At 40.1% G+C, this 20,923-nt stretch overlaps 1 protein-coding gene across 2 annotated transcripts; it reads left to right on the top strand.

Moving 5' to 3' along the window:
• Positions 1-17: 17 nt before the first annotated feature.
• Dus4l (dihydrouridine synthase 4 like) lies at positions 18-19,378 on the top strand. Of its 2 annotated transcripts, XM_028891741.2 has the most exons (7): positions 18-332; positions 2,426-2,562; positions 6,671-6,792; positions 12,710-12,827; positions 16,505-16,627; positions 17,488-17,714; positions 18,415-19,378. In XM_028891741.2, the coding sequence occupies exons 2-7, from the start codon at positions 2,447-2,449 to the stop codon at positions 18,660-18,662; spliced, it is 954 nt and encodes a 317-aa protein (XP_028747574.1). In that variant the 5' UTR covers positions 18-332; positions 2,426-2,446; the 3' UTR covers positions 18,663-19,378. The 2 variants fall into 2 exon arrangements, with proteins under 2 accessions (XP_028747574.1, XP_037066382.1); XM_037210487.1 differs by lacking the exon at positions 16,505-16,627.
• The last annotated feature ends 1,545 nt before the right edge of the window (positions 19,379-20,923 follow it).

Raw genomic sequence — 20,923 nt, 5'->3', positions numbered from 1 at the left:
TAATGACGCAGAATCAAGGCGCCGCCCGTCTGGCCATCCCGGGGCGAGGTTTTGGGTCCCCGGACTGCAGTTCCGGCACGCGAGGAAGAAAAGCCTGCCGCACTGGCCTTCTCCCATTCCGCTTGAGACGTGGCCACCGCGCCTACCTCCAACGCAAGTATTGGCCTGAGAACGGGCCCCCGGCGTAGGGAAGAAGGCAGGCTCCTGGGTGCTTCACGGCCCCCCTCGCTCAGCACGTGGGAGCAGGCGGGATATGCTGGGAAAGGAAGAAAGTTGCTAAACGCTGCCCTAAGCACCTGAGACGTCCAAACGTTTAAATATCCGTTACTTAGGTGAGCGGGTCTCGAACTACACTGCATTTTGCATTCCTTTAGCAGCGTCTCAGATTTTCCCTTTGTGTTTGACCTCAATTGTGATACAAATGGGATTGCTCGGTTTGCCAGAGGCAGCATGCCCAGATTCACATTAGATTTCAGTATTCATATACAAAACTAGTTTATAATCATAAACGACGAACAGATTGTCTGAATTACACTAAAAGATTTTAGTCAGTGCGTATTAATATGCAATTAAATTTTAAACCTCCACTGTACATACTAGCATGAATTTACACACAAGAATTTACAAACACAACTAAAAGAAATTCTAGGTGTAAAAGCATATTAAGCACAATATTGTGCCTGGTGCTATTCAGTTTAAGCATAATTATTCTGGTACTTTGAAGCATGGCTGCAAGCTTTGGAGAACTTTAAAGCAAAATATTAGTACCTTCATTTCATAAGCCCAGAGAGTCATTTAGTTGATTTCTCTAAGAGTGACTGATAAAGGATCAAAATAAAGTTTTAAATACTGTGTTTCCCCTGACTGTTGAGTAATTTATATTGCCTTAATTACTTGTCTTTTGTGATATATATTTTATCAAAACTACTGATGTTTTCTAAACTAGGTTGAGAGAGTTGTGGGTTTTTTGTTTTGTTTTGTTTTTTGCCATTTAGCCTAACCACATGAGTGAGCAAAAGCAAAATCAGGATTGACAAAGTCAGTAACAACATCATTGCCACTCAACATCTCATGGTTTTTTATCATTTCTTTAATATTTGAGACTCTTTCCTCCTTTGTCATGAACTTCTCATAGAGTTTATTTCCCTTAGCACTACAGACCATCTCTGATGAAGTTTATTTACACTTCCTTTCCTCTGTTACTTGACTGTTGATGCTTCCCAAGATTTCTTGCAAGATACAACATCCTTAACTATTGGCCGTGTTTTTTTAGCTTACTGCCAAAGGTTAAAGACTGAATTTTGAATAATTAGCATTTTATAGGGGTAGCTTTTATCTGGCTATAGATTACAGAGGCAAAAATATAAAAAGCAACAAGCACTACGGAATCAGAGTTTTAAGTACCAACATGGAATATAAACAATTTTATCACTTGTATTTTGGGTTTGAAAGTTATTTATTTGATGATAACAAAACTTCACTGGTAATAACATTTAAATTTTTAAAATAAAGTTTTGTCTGCCTTCTGATTCACCAAAAATTAGAAATAAAAGTATCAAGATTTCTTTTTTTTAATTGTGTGTGTGTGTGTGTGTGTGTGTGTGTGTGTGTGTGTATCTGTAGGTGGGTATATGCATGTGAGTGCAAGTGCCCTCAGAGGCCAGAGGTGTTGGATCCCAGAAGTTGGAAATACAAGTGGCTATGATCCTTCCAACCTGGGTGCTAGGAATTGAACTCAGGTCCTCTGTAAGAACACTATGTGTGCTTAACCCCTGAGCCATCTCTCTAGCCCCAAAATACCAGGATTTATTTTGCAATACAGATGTTCTGTTAATACCACCTAACTTTCCTGAATGAAATATTTCAGATTGTCCATATACACAGTATTTTATGGGAAGTAATTCAAGTCAAATTCCTTGGTTTATCAAGAAAATAAAATGGATAAAATGAAAAGTAATATGAGGTTGGACATGGAGGCACACCAGTGTAATTACAATACCCCAGAGGCTGTGGCAAGAGAACTAGCAGTTCAAAGCTAACCTGGCTACATAGCAAAACCCTGTCTCAAACAGCAAGCAAAAAAGTAATAAGCAAAATCATAACATGATATACACTGGAGGGAAAATCTAGAGGTCTTCCCTATTTTATTTCTCTAAAATTACCATGCTCAGTGTCTGCATTTATTGATCCTATAAGTAGAGGCAGAATTTGGCAGGATTCTCCGACTCTGCAAGCCCCATGAAAAATATTGGTGAATGAAATTGCTAGAATAATAGTTTTTTGTTTTTCTAATACTGAGAATTAAACCCAGAGTCTGCCACATGCTAAACAAACACCCAACCATACAACAGAGCCATGTGACTAGCCCAGTGACAGGATTTCATGTAGTGAAATACATATTCTCTTTGCAAACTGTCTTTTTCAGATTTTAAACTAATTTGTATACATGAGAAGTGACTCAATACCAATCACAATATGTCAAGAAAGAAAAAAAGACCCAATAGAAATGTTTCATTCTGGACAGCTGGTAAAAATCTGTGCCCCAATGGTTCGATATTCAAAGTAAGTATTGATAAATCATTAATGAGCCAATATTTAATTTTCTTCATATATACTAATTTTTTTGAATTTTTTTCCCCTCAAGTAATAGTCACTCAACTGCAAAGGCCTCCAAACTCCTAGCTTTGGAATCATGATTTAGAATTGAGTCCTGGTGATAACACACTCAACTGGTATGTTTCTGACCACGGTCTCATGTATCTCTCGCCACCTAAAACTTGCTAGTGGTTGAAGGCCTAATCCTTCTGCCTTCATATCCCAAATACCGGGATTACAGGTGTATGCCACTGTGACTAGCTTAAATAATGCTGGAGACAAACCCAGGGCCTCATGAATGCTAAGCAAGTACTGTACCAACTGAGCTACATCCTCAGCCTAATATCTATAAAAATGATAATGTATTAGGAATGCAGCCGGACAGTGGTGGTGCATGCCTTTAATCCCAGGACTCATGAGGCAGAGCCAGGCAGATCTCTGTGAGTTCGAGGCCAGCCTGGTCTGCAGAGTGAGATCCAGGACAGGCACCAAAACTACACAGAGAAACTCTTGTCTCGAAAATGGGATGCAGTAGATATTAAACGGATATAAATATCACATCCGCAGATTTTTATGTGAATGTGCATCTTGGGACCAAAGCACAGTAGTAGAATTGCCAGGCCTGAGGTGATTTCATGAGTGAGTTTGTTGTTTTTTCTAACTACTACACTTTTCTAGAATGGAGATTACACTTTTACACTTTGACCAAATACTTGCTTACCATATAAGTAGTCTAGTTTCTCATCCTCAGCAACTTTTAATAATGACACTTTTTATTTTTACCATTTTATAGATCAGTAGAGTTGTGTCATTATGGTTTTAATTTTTTTATTTCCTATGTTACTAGAGATGTCAAATATCATTATCTGTCTGTTTGCCATCCACATATTTTTTTAAGAAATGTTTCTTGATATCTTTGCCCATGTTCTAATTATTGCTGTTTAACTATTGAGGGTTTTTCGCAGGTTTCTTATGGTTGTAAAATACACATAATAGGCACAATGAGCTAAGACAGGAGAACTGTTGAGTTTCAGGGCCAGCCTGGGTTACATACTGAGACCTTATCTCAAAAAAATAAAAAATTTAAAAAAAAAACAATAAATAAAGATGAAATTTGCCTAGTAGTGATTCTTAACTGTACAGGATTATGTACAGTTAAATGTTGAGTGCCTGACCTTTAAATCTCTGGACCTATTAAGCAATAATTCTTCATTCCTAATACCCCCTAACTCCTAGTAACCATTATTTTGCTTCCTTTCTATATGAATTTGCCTATTCTAAATGCATCATGTAGCTTGTCTTTTTGAGAAGATTAGTTCACTTAGCATTTTAAGAATACTTATTTCAAGATTCGTTCATATAATACCATATGCCCGCCTTTCCTTTCTTGGTAGTCTGTTAGGTATACATACTACATTTGTTTCTCTTTTCATCAGTTGGTAGACAGACATTTGGATTGTTTCCACTTTTGGGCAATTTCAGATAATGCTGCTATGAATATGGGTGTTTAAATATCTCGTACCATTTTAGCTCTTTGGGGCTATAGAGTCAAATGGGTCACATGTTAATTCTGTGTTGTCTTTTCAGAGGAAATACACTGTTTTCCATCAATGAAGCACCTTTGCCTACTCCCCAGCAACATACAAGTGTTCCAGTTCCTCCCTTTGACAATACTTGTCATTTTATTCTGTTTTTTAATCATTATGTCCATTCCACTGGGTGTAGAGTAGAACCCCTTGTGGTAGGGTTTGCATCCCTTAATACCTAGTGGTGTTGAACATCTTTTTGCTTCTTGACTATTTTTTTTTATTTTCATTATAGAAATATTCAAATGCTCATCCCATTCTGAATAGGTTTTGAGGTGTCTCATTTTTTGCTATGGACTGTTATCTTTACATTATCCCAGAAGCTACTCCTATGTGGTTTGCAAATGTTTCCTCCCAGTATGTAGTTTGTCTTTACATCTTTTATTCTGTTTTGGTTTAGTTTTTCTGTTTTTCAGCTCACATGGTTTCTCTGTATGGCCTTGGCTGTCCTAGAATTAGCTCTTTAGACTAGGCTGGCCTCAAACTCACAAAGATCTGCCTGCCTCTTCCTCCCAAGTGCTGGAATTAAAAAAGGCGTGCACCACCACTGCCCAACTCATCTTTTCATCTTAATGGTATTTTTTGAAGCCCAGCTTATTATTTATATTTGTGTAAATAGTGTTTTGGATGTAAAGCATAAAAAAATTGTTGTAGAGTGTGTATAAAAGAGGGGTGGGAGCCTGCCAGTGGTGGCGCACACCATAATCCCAGCACTTAGTGAGGCAGAGGCAGGCAGATCTCTGTGAGTTCACGGCCAGCCTGGTCTACAGAGTGAGTTCTGAAACAGCCAGAGCTACACAGAGAAAGCCAATCTCAAAAAACAAGAAAAAAAAAAAAAGGAAGAAGAAGGATGGGATCATGCGGTGGCATATGTGCTACTTCTCATTCTCTCATGAGGTCAGAGGTCAACTTACATGTCAGCTCTGGGGACTGGATCTGAGTTGTCAGGCTTCTGTAGCAAGCACTCTTACCCACCGAGCTATCCCACTAGCCCCTAGTATTATATTTTTAATTTTATATCTATCACTTAATTAAATTTTTTTTTTTTTTTTTTTGGTTGTTCGAGACAGGGTTTCTCTGTGTAGCTTTGCGCCTTTCCTGGAGCTCACTTGGTAGCCCAGGCTGGCCTCGAACTCACAGAGATCCGCCTGCCTCTGCCTCCCAAGTGCTGGGATTAAAGGCGTGTGCCGCCTGGCTAATTAAAAGTTTTTAAAAGATCCTTTTTCGTGCTTTTCTGCACTTTTCAGTGCCCACTGTGTTAGCAAGGGGTGCAAACAGACATCCTTTTCTTACTCCTGTCTTGGAGAAGATGTTCATATGATATCTTATGAATGGTCTTCATCAAATGAAGGAAGCGGCTTACAATTCTGTTTTTGAGACTTTTTAATATTCTATAGGGATTATTTTGTCTAATGTTATTTCTGTATCAGTTGATACAGTCAGCATTTTTACATTCATCAGTATATTCTTTAATATATAATGGATTATACTTCTGATACAGTCAGCTGTCCTGATGCAGCTTCATCAGAGAGAAAGGAGAGACATCACGTCCTTACTATGAGCATTATGTCTTGATTCTCAGCTTGCCTTCTGTGTACATCTAGGAGATAAGGAGTCCCTTGGTAATATTGACAGAAGTGAGAGTTCTGCCTCAGAAGCTACTAGGTAGTACTGCAGTCCTGGCTGTCCCCAAGGCCTCCTTTCACAACATCCAGCAAGAAAGGAACGGGTGCCTTGTTACTATGCAGTACCATATACATGGAATGTATGCTCTATATGTCATCTCCACAGATAGCAGTGGAAAGGGTAGTCTTGGTAGTCAATAGGAATGAAGGCTTCATGTACCTACCAGGCCTGATTGAACACTATCACCATGAGATATTAGGGCATCTTAGAGAGTGAAAATCTAGGCTCCCCACCCAATATTTCCTAATAGAGATAAGTCCCTATTGTTTTTGTATTATGTTGTTACTTTGTAAGTTTTCAGTCTTTCAAAGATTCCCTTTTCCTGATACTTTATATGGTAGAAGACTTGCATTGGGCCCTTTTTGTCTTCAATCACTGCTGATTCCAGATGGCCAGCTACTTCAGCCCCAAGTTTTGTGTATTTAAAGCAAAAAGAAAATTCACAGGACTTGCAAGGCTACTAGCCTGGCTTCCCTTTCTCTCTCTCTTTTAAGGTTTTTTTTTGTAATTGTTTTATAAATAGTTTTGAAACTTTAGCCTGGTACACACCCTTATTCCCCAGAGGCAAAGTCAAGATCTCTGTGAGTTCCAGGCTGGCCTGAGCTATGTAGTGAGACTCGGTCTCAAAAACACAAGTACTGGGGATTTTGGTCATACTTAGCAGGTAGACTAGGTAAAAGTACATCTCTTTAATGCAAGAAAAAGTTACTCTAATAAATATTTATTAACTAAATTGAACTTGCAATTACATGTGCATCAAGGATTTTCTTAAATTCATCATTAAAGTTTTATATGTTTCACAGGTTGGCTTTTAGAACACTAGTAAGAAAATACTCTTGTGATCTGTGTTATACACCAATGATAGTTGCCGCTGATTTTGTCAGATCTGTAAAAGCCAGAGACAGTGAATTTACCACAAACCAAGGTATGTAAAACTTGGAGTTTTCTGACTTTACAGGGGAGAGGGGAATGTGTTTTGAGTGCCTTTAGTATTTTATAAATCACAATATGGACTGTCTTTTACACTGTCGATAATCTATTAAAATGTAAAGTCAGCAGCTCTTAAGACCACCAGCCTTTCTGTCCTCATTTATTGGAATAATTCCCTGTCTTGTTGTCTGTGGTCTTTTTCTCATTCAGACTATATCCTCTAATAGCCCAAAATGACTTGTCTAAGCTACAAATTTGATCATGGCCCTTCCCTGCTCTTAGTCCTTCTTTTGCCAAAAATAATGGCTCCAATATGATTCCCAGGCCAGCGGTGACTTCATCAGTGGAAACTTGTTGGAAATGAATGTTTCCAGGCTCCACTTTAAGCCTTCTGAATTAGAAACTCTTTATGTTTTGAAAAACAATACAAGTACTCTCATCTTGCTAACAGTTGAGAATTGCTGATGTAGGGGCTAGAATCCAACATCTGAGGCCAATAAGCAAAGTCCTTCATGAGCCAGCCACTGAATACATCTATAGCCTCTCTTTCCATAAATTCCTAGAGTTTGAACAGGCCTTGTTCTTGAACTTCCTTACCTAGAATATCTTTCCATCATGAAGTTTCTCTCTCTCTCTCTCTCTCTCTCTCTCTCTCTCTCTCTCTCTCTCTCTCTCTCTCTCTCTCAACACACACAAACACTTGGCAAACTACAATTCATAGTTTTTGTAAAACAGCTTGAGAGAGGCCTTGGCGGGTTGGTGGGTTGTCAGGTGAGGGAGACATGCCATGCAAGGGTGGCAGGCAGTGGCGTGGGACAGTAGAAAGTTACACACACCATGTAGACATGGCATCCACGTGGAAAGTTTTATTATTAAAGGGAGAGGGGAGGGGAAATAGAGGGAAGGAGAGAGAGACAGAAAGAGGGAGAGGGAGAAAGAAAAAGAAAAAGAGGGAAAAGGGGAAAGCAGAGGTGTGCACTACCTTATGAAGAAAAAAGAAGAGGGGAGGAGGTTTTTCTTCTTAATGGCTGATTTATGTAAGATGGCGGGAGGACACTGGGCAGGTTCCTAAGGGGTGGGCCTGAATGCTAACATTTCTCTGTTTTTGATTTTTATAAAAAGGTGAGTTATGGACAGCAAGTGGAGAGCAGGAATGATGGCCCCAAATTCTTCAGGCTGCTTCTTGCTGATTTGGGGGCAAAGTGGGGAGGGGGAAGTTGGGATTCATGCACAGCAGGAGGTATAAGTGAAGAAGCATTCAGTTAGCTGTCATCCTGGAGAGCCCTTGGGGGAGCTGAGAAGGCAGGGTGCAGCAGTGATGTGCTAGGAGCTTGGGGGAATGGCACGCCAAATCGGGAGTACAAGAGCCATCGCATCTGCTGTTTCTGTGGAGTGGGAAATGCTCCCATCCATCCTGTAAAAGTGTCAACGAATCAGGAGATAACAGAGTTTTTATGAGTGGGCATGTGGGTGAATCCAACCTGCCAGTGTTCATCCGGTTGGTGTCCTCAGTTGGTGCAGCGGCTGGTGGTGTATCTGGAGGGCCTTTGCAGGTCTGGCCTTGGCATGAGGCAGGAGGGATAGGTCTGTGCAGGAACCTGTGTCTGTAAAACAACTGGAACAGACCTATATCTTGGTGTCATAGCAAAAGCTATGGCTTTGGGTTAAAAGGTATGAACATTTTCTAGGTCCTGGTTTCAACCCAATGAAATCTTTAAATCTATAACCAGAGGAAATTTACTGAATTGGAGTGGTTGAGTGAGTGAAGGAGGAGGAGGGAGGCTTCCATACCCTCTCCAATGCTAACCTGCCTCTTAAAGCTGGGACCAGTAAAGTCCACAGAAATTTAAGGACTCTCAAGACTGTAGTCAGTGTTCTATCAGTTTATCAAAACTGCATTTATCAGTTAAAATTTTGAACCTTTCAAGTTACATCTGAAACTGGCCTATCTTGTACCATGAAGTCTGTGAATTGAAAAGGCAGCTAAAGCCTTGGTTGCTGCTGTTGAACTGATAAAGCCTGGTTGTCAAATACATGAGAGATCTGAGAAGGATAAATTTTACCTGAGTTAGGGATTGAAAGTGACAGAGACTTACCTGGTGGCTACCTAGACAGCCATCCCAGGGTCCTTTGTTGAGGGCAGAGGTGTCAAAGCAACAACATCAGTCTTCGGCTGCCAGGTCTCAGAAGATCAGAAAGTTGTGGGGTAGGAACTTGTGGGAAGGACCAGTCTACCTTATCTAGGCAAAAGTGAGGAAGTGGATTCCTAGAGTCCTGTTGTCCATGGTCTGAAGAAGGCCCTGGCAGCAGTTGAGGTTCTTCTGTGCCCAGCCATCTTCGGAGGAAATATAGGTGCTGTCAGGAGCAGGCATATCTCTCTATCATGAAAAGCTTTCTAATTAAACATTTTAAATGCCATATTCTGCAGATCTCTGAAAATTTGAGGTCTGTCCATTAGGTATGAATGGCTGACTATCAGCTTATGTTCCCTAGCAGTCTCCAATATGTTAGCAGTTTTGATAAGACTAGGACTTACTGTCAACTGAGAAGGCAAAGAAGAGTGGTGGGGGAAAGATCCCAGGGCCACGTGGGAACAGGAGAAATGGGCCTTGAAGTTTGGATGTGGCCCATTTCTGAGAAAAGGACCCTCTGAGAAAAGAACCCTCTTGGGGGAGCAGAAACTCCATCATAGAATATATGTCTTGTTTATCAGCTACCCCATTTATCAATCATATGACGTTATTTATTTAAATTCTCTAGAAGCTTGGTGTTGAACATTTGACAAAGACATAGGTGTAAATCCCTAAGTCAGCTTTTGTTAATCTGAATAGATCTTTATAAACTTAAATTTCTATTATCATATAGGGTGTACTAAGTGTTGAATCGCTTTAAATCTCTATCATCATACAAAAACTCCATACCAATCCCAAGTATTTCAGGTTTGTTGCTTCCTTACTGTAGAAAGAGATAAAATGAACAGAGAGGTGGTCAGGGCTAAATGTGTTTTTTAACCTTAGTAAACTTTAGTAAAAGATAGCTGCCAGCCATGTGGCCATCTCCATCATGATGAGGTCACCAGTCAAGATGGAGGAAAGCCATCTGGTTGCTGCTCAAAACATGTTTTTTTTAATAAGTAAATCCAAGTCACATGTATATACACATAGATAATATTAAACAGGAGTTGAGTAAATATGAAGAAAGGGAGAAGAAAGAAGGTGTAGAATTGTTTCTCAGTTCCCCCACTGTCTGGCCCACAAAATATTGAGGCCAGTCTCCCATCCACAGGGATAGTCAGAGGTGAGTAGCTCGCCAGAATGGTGGTATTGAATGGAGGGCAAAGCCACCAGTGAACAGGAAAGCAGACTTGTTACAGGCGGGAGGGAGCAGATCTGCAGTGGATGGAGGCAAGTAAGTGGGTACCTTTGGCGGGCCCTGCCAAGGCATGCCACCCAGCAGACACGCCACACACAGCAGAGTTAGTGGAAGAGGATTGAAGGAGGAGGAGAGCAAGAGTGAAAGACCATATCAGAGTGGGGGCTTGGGATGGGCAGGCCCTGATCTCTCACCTTAGCTATAGATGTCCTAAAAAATATAGCATGGTTCCCATGGATAAGATGGGGGAAAGGAGTCACTACAGCCTGTAGTCCTGGGTGCCCCCAGCACTAAAGGGAGGATTAAGGAGGACCAAACCATTAAAGAGGTCTGTCACCACACTCAACAGGGGTGAAGCTTAGCCTGACTAAGCCAGAGGAGTCACAGCACCTAGTATTGGGCTTTTCAAAGAGGCCAGGAGGCAAGAACAAAAACTGAGTCCGGAGAGGGATTTCATCCATAAGAAAAGGTCAGGAACCATGTTCCAAAAACCAGAAGGGCCTAAAGGAGCTTTGGGATTGTGGGCAGCACCCACAAAGTTGAAACTTTACGAGGTTGTCACTGGTGTTGAGCAATCGGTAAGGTGGAGGGGGAGAGTGGTGCCAGTAGACAGTCCAGTCCAGGGCCCCAGCATTCCTCCAATGTAGGAACTGCCAGAGGAACCAGCCTAGTTTTCACAGCGCCAGTTCTGTACATGAGAGTTGAGAGGAGTGAGGGAGATACTCCATACAGACATGTGGGGGGGGGGGGGCAGTGGTGTAGTGGAAGGTTACTCACACTATGCAGTCATGGCATCTACATGGAAAGTTTTCTTATTAAGGGGGCGGGGAAAGAGAGTGGGAAAAAGGGGAAGCAGAGGTGTGCTATACCTCATGGCTAGAGAGAGGGAGAAGGGGATTTTTCCTCTTAAAGAAGGTTGATGATGTCAGGATGCTGGGCGGGTCCCCAAGGGGCAGGCCTGAATATCAAAAATGGTTTCTAATCCATCATTCAGAGCTTGTAACGAAGGAACCTTCCTTGATCACTGTGCATCCATATCCTTGCTCATAAGCATGGGCTCTTTTATTGTACTTACTCCTACTGTTTTGTTTTCTTCTTACATGCCCCTCTCTCCCACTAAATAATAGGTTCCTAGAAGGCATGAGTTATAGAAATAACTTGATTTTTATGTTCAACTGCTAACAGTGTTGAAAATATATGAGAGCAATACATGGTTGTTAAAGTTGAATACTGTAACTAAGGTCCCAACTGGGGAATGCACCCTACATGCCAATGAATAATAAAAGAATATTCTTTCTCATCAATTCCAAGACCAGTGAATTGCTATAGAAATCTGTAATCAATGTAAAGGAGGTAATGTCCTGAAATGTGCCTTTTATAACAAACATCCCGTGAATTTCATAGGAAATCCTCATAAAAGCCTTTGAAATGTTAAAATACATCTTTTCAGAATTGTAACACCATCCAAAGATGTGAAAAAATGTTAAGACCTAGGAAAGCTGATACATTTGACTAATCTAAAATTTAAACTTCTCCATGTAAGTATAGAAATGTACTTTAAGATACACAGAAATTATATATGTACACACATACATACATACATACATATGGCACATGCAAGGACAACAAGTCTAATTTCTTTTTCAAAAAAAAAAAAAATCATCAAATCACAAACACAGCCGGGCGGTGGTGGCACACGCCTTTAATCCCAGCACTCGGGAGGCAGAGCCAGGCGGATCTCTGTGAGTTCAAGGCCAGCCTGGACTACCAAGTGAGTCCCAGGAGAGGCGCAAAGCTACACAGAGAAACCCTGTCTTGAAAAAAACCAAAAAAAAAAAAAAAAAAAAATCACAAACACAGCTAGGTATGGTAGAAAATGCCTTTAATCTCACACTTGGAACACAGAGCCAGGGAGATCTCAAACTCTGGAGTTTGAAGCTAGCTTGGTCTACATAGTGAATTCCAGGCCAGCCAGGACAACAGAATGAGACCCTGTCTCAAATGAATAAATAATAAAAGAAGCAAATAACAAAAATAGAAAAATGTGGAAAATACAAATGAAAATACAAAAAGATTGTGTGTTCAGCATGGATGAGTTGAATGAAAATAAAGACCTTTTATATTAATATGCATGTGCATCTTTAAACCCTTAGAAGATAATTTAATAGTATCTATATTAAATACCTAGGCAGTGTTAAATGCTTATTCAACAGTTAAACTTCTAGGTAATTGTCTAGGAATAGACTTATAAAAGCATGAATGCAGTTTAGACAACAGTATATAGACCATCCATATGGGAGAATATGCCACTAAATAGAAGAAAATACATCTGAGTGCTTTTCCCAGATACATAAAGAAGAGCAGAAGGCATAGGAGTGTGTATAGAGTGTTCACATTCACTTCCATGGAACAGGTATGTATATACTATCATTTTGGAATAGTTTTCATTTCATAAGTTTTGCACTGTTTCATTTGATTTTTGGCTGTGTGAATGTTTCTTCTATGAAGTTTAATGTTGGACTTCCTTTTTTTTTAAACAGGTGATTGGCCATTGATTGTTCAATTTGCTGCTAACGATGCAAGACTTTTATCTGATGCTGCTCAAATAGTCTGCCCCTATGCAAATGGAATAGATATTAACTGTGGTTGCCCTCAAAGGTAAAGGTCAAAGAAATTAGAAGAGTATTCAAAAAAATTAGGGGAAAAAAAAAAAAAAAAAAAAACCTATGGTAACATGGTAAAATATCTTTCTAGTTTTCCAAAAGTTAACAAGGACAACCTGAGTTCCCTCCCTAGAGCCCATATGATGGAAGGAGAGAACTGACTCCACAGAGTTGTCCTCCTACCCCACATGCACACTATCCCACCCCTACACACACACACACTAATAATAATAATAATTAATTAAATAATGAAATTCTAAGAGGAAGGCTATAGAATTAAAGGACTATGGCTCTAAACAAGAATTTTGAAAAAGAAAAAGTTAATTAGAAACATAACTGCAAAGGTCTTTTACAAGGACTGAAATGATTTATAGATTCTTGACTAGTTTTTGACACACCTCCTTAAACAAAGCTGCACCTCCTAGTCCTTCCTAAATATTTCCACCAACTGGAGAACCAAGCATTCAAATATATGACCCTATGGGAACCATTCTCATTCAAACGCCCACATTCCACTGCCTGCTCTCCATAGGCTTGTATCCATATCATAATGCAAAAATGCATTTAGTCAAACTTCAAAACTCTGTTGTTAGTGGTTGTTTTTTACTCTTTTTGGGGGGCCCGCCACCCAGCTCCCAAATAAATTCACACATGGAGGCTTATTATTACTTATGAAAGCCCGGCTTTAGCTTGTCTTAGTTTCTAGCCAGCTTTCCTTAACTTGTCCTGGGTACCTTTTGTCTCTCGACTTTTCCTGGTCTCTTACTTCCATAAATCATACTCTTACTCCATGGCTTGCTGTGTATCTGGGTGGCTGGCCCCTGGAGTCCTCTTTTTCCTCTGGCTGCTAGATCTTAGATCTCTCCTCCTAGTTTCTCCTATATATACTCTCTGCCTGCCAGCCCTGCCTATCTTTTCTCCTGCCCTGCTATTGGCCAGTTCTTTATTAAACTATCAGGTGTTTTACACAGGCACAGTAACACAGCTTCACAGAACTAAATAAATGCAACATAAGCAAAAGTAACACACTTTCAAAGTAATATTCTACTACATCTTGTAGTCTTTCACAGTCTCAAAACTTGTAAAATTAAAATATTCTTCTGAGACACAAGGCAATCTCTTAATTGTAACCTCCTGTAAAGTTACAAAGCAGACTACATTCTTCCAACATACATTGCCTCAGAATATACATTATCATTTCAAAAGGGAGGAAAGGGAGCATAGTGAGGAAATACTGGACCAAAGCTGACCGAAACCCAGCAGGGCAAACTCCGAATTCTGTAGCTCCATGTCCAATATCAAAGGACTTAGATGTCACCCCCTTCAGATTGGCTGACTGCAGTGCTCTTCTCTCCTTTGGGTGGGTTCCACTCCATGTCTGCACTTCTCCCTGGCAGACATCCTATGGCTCTGGCATCTCCATCCCAATCCAGACTTCATTTTCACAACTCCACAGAATGGCCTTTCAGGGCCTCCATGTGGGGACTCCTCTGCCACACACCTGGCCTCAGAGGCTCTCCTTAACTACAGAGCGTGTTTCCATGTGCCTTTTCTCTGATATTTTTCATGATGCTAAAGCCAGAGCTACATGGCTAAAGCTGCCCAGTCCAGTGGCCATCTTGGGATGGAATCTGCCCCTCTCTTGAAGTACATTTGCATAATTTTTGAGCTTCAGTTGTTTTTTGGGTATAGAAATTTTCTTAGGCCTTTTCCTTTCACAAGCTACAGGATTAGCTGGGTGGAATCTCCCACTAAGGGCGCTACTCCCTTTATTCCATCTATTACCTCTGCCCTCCTCATCTTTTTCAGCAGGCCTTGACTCCAACATTAAATTTCCAGGCACTCTTTTTCTCCTCAAAGTGTGAATTTTGTACTTCTTCTTGCCCTGCTTGTTCTTTTTCTCTGTAGATCTGCATAAGAGTTATTACTAGTGATTAAATTACTAATGACTAAAGCAAGAGTGTCAGTATTGGCTGTCTTGAAATCTCCTCAGCCAACAACATTAATCAAAGACTCTTTAGTTTAGCCTCAGTCAGATACTAGGACAAATGTGAAAAGTAGCCACATTCTTTACCTAAATATCACAAGAATGGTCTCTAGCCCAGTTGCTAATAGAGCCCTCTGAAACCTCTTGGACTCTATAATCCACTTGTTCTCATTATATTTCAAGCTACTACTAGGATGGTCTGTTAAGTTTCTCTTACAGCATTCTACTACTTTTCCTAGTCCAAAGTCCCAACGTCTTCCACATTCCTCCAAAGAACAGCATGATCAGGCCTTTCACCTGTTTTAGTTACGTTTCTGTTTTCGTGACAAAACACCATGACCGAGGCAACATATAAGAGTTTGTTGGGGCCTTACAATTTCAGCGGGTGAGTAATGGCCACCATGGCAGGGAGCATGGCAGCAGGCAGAAAGGTGTGGTACTAGAGCAGTAGCTGAGAGTTTTCATCTGATCCAGCAGCGTAAGGCAGAAATAGGCAACTAGAAATATGGTAGGCTTTTGAAACCTCATAGCCCACCTCCAATGACATGTCTCCTTCAAAAAGGCCACACCTCCTAAACCTTCCCAAACAGTTCCACTGATTGGGGACCAAGCATTCAAATATGTGAGCTTTTGGGGGGACAGTCTCATTTAAACCATCACATTCAACATTTTATTATACAACCCAGGGGTAACACAGCCCACAGTAGGATGGGCCTTTGCACATCAATCATTAAACAAGAAAATGTCTCACAGAGATGTCTACAGACCAGTCTGGTAGAGACAATTCCTCAATGGAGGTTCCCCGTTCCCAGATGACTAGTTTATGTCAAGCTGATAAAACGAACAAGCACACTGTGTGTGACTCTGCCTTCAACCTCATCCATAGCTAATTCTGTGAGAATATAATGTTAGCAATCCCAGAAATGTGTTTTTAATGCCATGTCAAATATACTCTCTGAAAGCTGATTGTGTGATGTAAAACATACCGTTGACTTTCTCCTAATTAATTACCTACTATAGTCACTTTTTCCTTTCTGTATCACAGCTACTTGGTTGGGCTTAAGTAAGTGAGTTTGAATGGGATGTACTTAATAAACTACTGTTCTGGCAGTGTACTAGGTTATCTGCTAGTAGCCAGAATGTGCCCAAAGGATAAGTCACAGTTTTAAATGTAGCATAAGCCAAATCAGATTAGACATTTGTATACTCATTAGGAGAATTAGATACACTATTTATTAGTTTTGGAATGCAGTGAGCAAAAAATATCTTTCTACTCTTGAGACTGATAAAAAACCTCTTGTTATGCACAATAAACATCAAATTTGGAATTTTAAAAATTTGAAGTAATTGCAGTTAATATGAACACCTAATCTGTTTTGGTTGAATGAATTCTAATTTAATACTCTCACTTAGCTAGTGAAAAACCATTTCCTTGTACTTTTTGGTCTAGGCAAGTGTTTTCCTGATCTCATGAAACCACTTGGAAACGTTGATCTATGAATTTTATTTAGGACCACAGTCTAGCCAACTAAGCTAACTGGCCTCCTGTAGATCCATGAACTGTAAAACGTGTGCTTCATTCCAGATAAGATCATTGGATAGAGGAAAGATTGATATAGTACATTTAGAGTTTTATCTTCCCTTCTGGTTGTTTACAATCTATCTGTTGTGCTTGCTTTATCAAGGTGGGCAGTAGCAGAAGGTTATGGAGCTTGCTTAATAAACAAGCCAGAGCTCATTCGAGATATGGTGAAACAAGTAAAAAATCAAGTGGAAAATCCTAGATTTTCAGTTTCAATTAAAATAAGGTAAACACAATATTTCAATTTACTAACAAGTTAATATATTACTTGGAAATTTTAAAAATATTCCTCTTGTCTAGTGATATGGGAGTGTCTATCCTAAATAAATTAGAACCTGATATGTGGAAATACTGAAAGATATTTGTCTAGCAAGCAAACATAAACACCATTCTTTTTTGTTTGTTTGTTTTTGGGGTTTTGTTTGTTTGGTTGGTTTGGTTTGGTTTGGTTTTTCAAGACAGGGTTTCTCTGTGTAGCTTTGCGCCTTTCCTGGAACTCACATTGTAGACCAGGCTGGCCTCGAACTCAAAGAGATCCGCCTGGCTCTGCCTCCCGAGTGCTGGGATTAAAGGCGTGCGCCACCACCGCCCAGCTAAATCTTGTTTCTTAACAAAAAGTAATATATTCTTATTAAAAAGCCTCGCCAACCCCACAACTTTCTCTAGATACTATTTAGCTAGTGCTAAGAAACATCTCTGGCAACAGCTAGAAAATAGGAAAGATATTTGCACTAAAATTTAAAAATTAAAAGAAACCAAGGTTCTAATTTGAGAGGCATGCACATCATGTATTAGAATAACCTCTTTGTGTTCCTCTGTAGCAGTGTGCTGATGGCTCTTAATTTCTTGGAGCTAGTAAGGAAAAGCAGTGGGGAAGGGAAACACATTTGTCACCATTTTGTTTCTATAGTCAAATAACTAAAGGGAAGGTCTTCAATGGAAACCATCTCTCAACAAAACCTTATTAATAGTGGTGTGAAGTGATAATACAAATGGTGAAGTTAAGTAATGTAGCAGATGAAGTATCTTAGTTATTTTAGCATTAAAATCTGTGTGCTCTGAACAGCTGCAATTTTGAAATTATAGGATCCATGATGACCTTACAAGAACCGTAGATCTTTGCCAGAAGGCTGAAGCAACAGGAGTGTCCTGGATTACAGTTCATGGAAGAACCATTGAGGAAAGACACCAACCAGTCCACTATGATGCCATTAAAATGATAAAGGAAAGTGTGTCTATACCTGTAGTTGCTAACGGAGACATAAGAAACTTGAAAGAAGCAGAAAATGTGTGGCAGATGACTGGGACAGATGGTAAGAAATAAATACTGAGTTTTTTTTATCATTTAATAAGGATGGAAAAGTGAGGGTGATGTTAATTTGATTTTGTGTTTCAAACTGAGCCATATTTTCCTATTGTACTAATTTAAGCTTAGTATTTTATTATAATGCTGTCAGCTCTTTTCCTTAGAAACAGTAAGTAGATCATTTTAGATGAGGTAATGACAGCATTTTGCTGCCACCATCATATCTAGTGACCAGGAAAGTCATCTACAGATAGCCTATTTATTTATTTTTTGTTTTGTTTCATTTTATCTTTAAAAAGCATCTAAAATATCAGACTAGAGATGAGAATTAGTGAAGGTGGTTGGCCACAGAAGCCTCAGAACTGCCATGTATTGTCATTACCCCTCATATAATTAACAAGCAGTCCTATGGTAACTGTTCCTAGATGAAAGCAAATAGATTCAACTTTAAGCAGCCCAATTTATGACAACATGGATGTCTCCTAAAGAAAGTCAATTAATATAGATGTCTTTTTACAGTTGTATAAATACAGTTGGTTTATCAGTGGCACCAGAATCAACTTATTTCTTGTTGAATTTCATTAGTTTGTAGTAAGGGTATTCTGAAACCTCAAAATAATACTTTTTGATAAATACTCTTGCATTGTTTGAACTGATAACCATGGATTCTTAGTTTATGGACAGATATGTTGTGCTTTAATTTGCAGGTGTGATGGTTGCAAGGGGACTTTTGTCAAACCCAGCTATGTTTGCTGGATATGAAGAAACCCCACTGAAATGTATCTGGGACTGGGTTGACATCGCTCTTGAACTTGGAACTCCTTTTATGTGTTTCCATCAACATTTAATGTACATGATGGAGAAGATAACATCAAGGCAGGAAAAGAGAGTATTTAACGCTCTGTCAAGCACATCAGCAGTCCTGGATTACCTTACAGACAATTACGGTGTTTGACTCCACTTTTTTAACCATTGTAGTATAAATGTTATATCTACATGGAACCATATGAGGTCACATCCTGCTATTTCTTTTAAGTCTGTGTTGAAGGCTTTCAACTTCAGTACAACAGTGGTCGCTGGGGCCAGACATGGTGGCACATGTCTCTAATCCAAGCACTCAGAAGCTAAAGGAAAAAGATTGGGAGCTCTAGGCCATCAAGTCTTTGTCTCCAAGAACAAATGGAAATTTTCCCAGAAATTTAAAGATTCAGACCTGGGGCTGAAGAGATTGCTCACGGTTAAAAGCACTGGCTGTTCTTTCAGAGGACCTAGATCAGATTCCCAGCTCTCAGTGGCTGCTCACTACTGTCTGGGACTCCAGTTCCAGGGGATCCAACACCTTCTTCAGGCCTCCTCAGGCACCTGCCAGGCATATGGTGCACAGACAACAACAGCCAAAACACATCACTTTTTACACTAAAAATTAAAAAAGAAAAAATCAGTTCCTATACCCTTCCTCATGCATTCCAGTCGAGTAAATTTTGAATGGACCCAGAAGTTTAGTTTTAAAGAATCCAGGAGATTCAGATATCCCACAGTCCCAAATCAAATACTGAATCTTTATGAATTGTGGTATGTGTGTGTGTGTGTGTGTGTGTGTGTGTGTGGAATTTTTACTAAAGATAAAACTATTTTACTAAAGATAAAATAAAACTTCTTTAATATCCAGAAGTTACGACTCTTCTGTAAGTTAACAAGTATGCTTTTAATTTTTTGAAAGTTCAGGAAGTAGAACAAATGTCTACATAAAATGAAAAAACAAGGAATTCTGGGTAGAATTATATTCAGACTGTACATTAAAATTTTAAATTGGAAAATCAACTAGTATATTTCTAATTGAATATATACCTCAAAGTATTTAAGTTGTGTCTGACTGAATTTAACTCGGTGTTAGAACTCTGGTTAGTGACAGCAGCGTTACAGCCTTTGAGTACCATGGTTCTCAAGCCCAGGATGTTGGAAGTTTCCTACCCTTGACTAATGGCCACTCAACAACTCTCTGGAACTCTGCCAGCAGACAGACTCTTACAGGCTTCTTCTGTCCAGCCGCAGTCTTTACCACCTCTGTTTCCACTGTTCGTGTACCGACCCCAGTCCCTGGCCCATCTGGTCGGCCACTTCCTGTTGCCGTGACTGCCCCCCCCCCCCAGCAGCTCCTTTTGCTGCGGGGCTTCTGTTGCTGGCCTTGCAGCCTGCGTTTCCTGAGCCACCACTTCTGCACCTGTACTGTCGCCACAGCTGCCTTAGTTCATCCCACCCAACCTTTGGTTGGTATCAGCTGTGTTGGTAAAGAGCTTATAGCACAATCAAGAAGTTGATGAGGTCCTAATGCGATCTCCAGCATCCTCGTAAAAATGCAGGTGTGGGGACTGGAGAGATGACTCAGTAGTTAAGAGCACTTGCTCTTACAGAGGACTTAGGTTCAGTTCTCAGCACCCACATAGCTTACAGCCATCTGTAACGTCAGTTCTAGAGGATCTGACAACCTCTTCTCTGTGGGCACCAGGCATGCATGTGGTACTCGTACATACATGTAAGCACTCACATGTAAACATAAATCTTTTTTTTTTTTTTTAAAATCCAGTTGCCTTGGCATACCCTTGTGATCCCGGTGCTGGGGAGGCAGAGACAGCTCTTTGGAGCTCACTGTCTAGCCAGCCTAGCTTAATCTGCAGCCAATGAGAGACTTCCTCTCAAAAGAGAAGCTGGACAGCTCCTAAATATTAGCACCCAAGGTTGACCTCTGGCATATACAAGGCATATGAATACACACACCATATATTCTGTGGGAATTATTTTCAGGGACCTCAACTTGGCTGAAACCAGGATTCTTGGCTGTGCCACCAAAAAAAAAAAAAAAAAAAATCTCAGGGACTTAGTAGGAAGCAGAATTAGAGTTTGTTATTTTTTGAGTTGGGGTCTCCTGTAGTCACAGGCAGACTTCAGACTCTCTATAGGGCTGTGTATGGCCTTGAACTTTTATCCTTCTGTTTTTACTCCCTGAGTGATAGGATTATAGGTATATGCCACACATAAAGAGATGGGGGTGCTGGAGATCAAAGCCAGGGTGAACACTACCAACTGAACCACACATCTCTAGCCAAAGCTAGAGTTCATCAAGAAGAGATCATGTTTTTGCTTTGTTTTGGGGTTTGTTGTTGTTGTTTAAGCATTAGAGGTGCAATCCTTAGGATCAGAGTTCACATCCCCAGCACC

Source organism: Peromyscus leucopus, chromosome 14 (genome assembly GCF_004664715.2).
Source record: "Peromyscus leucopus breed LL Stock chromosome 14, UCI_PerLeu_2.1, whole genome shotgun sequence".
Lineage (NCBI taxonomy): Eukaryota > Metazoa > Chordata > Mammalia > Rodentia > Cricetidae > Peromyscus > Peromyscus leucopus.
Note: the sequence above shows the minus strand (reverse complement) of the source record. Positions and strands in the feature narration are given on the sequence as shown.

Bases quoted from the DNA above. Each gene is read 5' to 3' on its own strand.
- Dus4l (XM_028891741.2), top strand. From the start codon at position 2,447: ATGAGAAGTGACTCAATACCAATCACAATATGTCAAGAAAGAAAAAAA. The intron at 12,828-16,504 runs GTAAAGGTCAAA...TGCTTTATCAAG, and splicing joins AACTGTGGTTGCCCTCAAAG to GTGGGCAGTAGCAGAAGGTT. The intron at 16,628-17,487 runs GTAAACACAATA...TTGAAATTATAG, and splicing joins TCAGTTTCAATTAAAATAAG to GATCCATGATGACCTTACAA.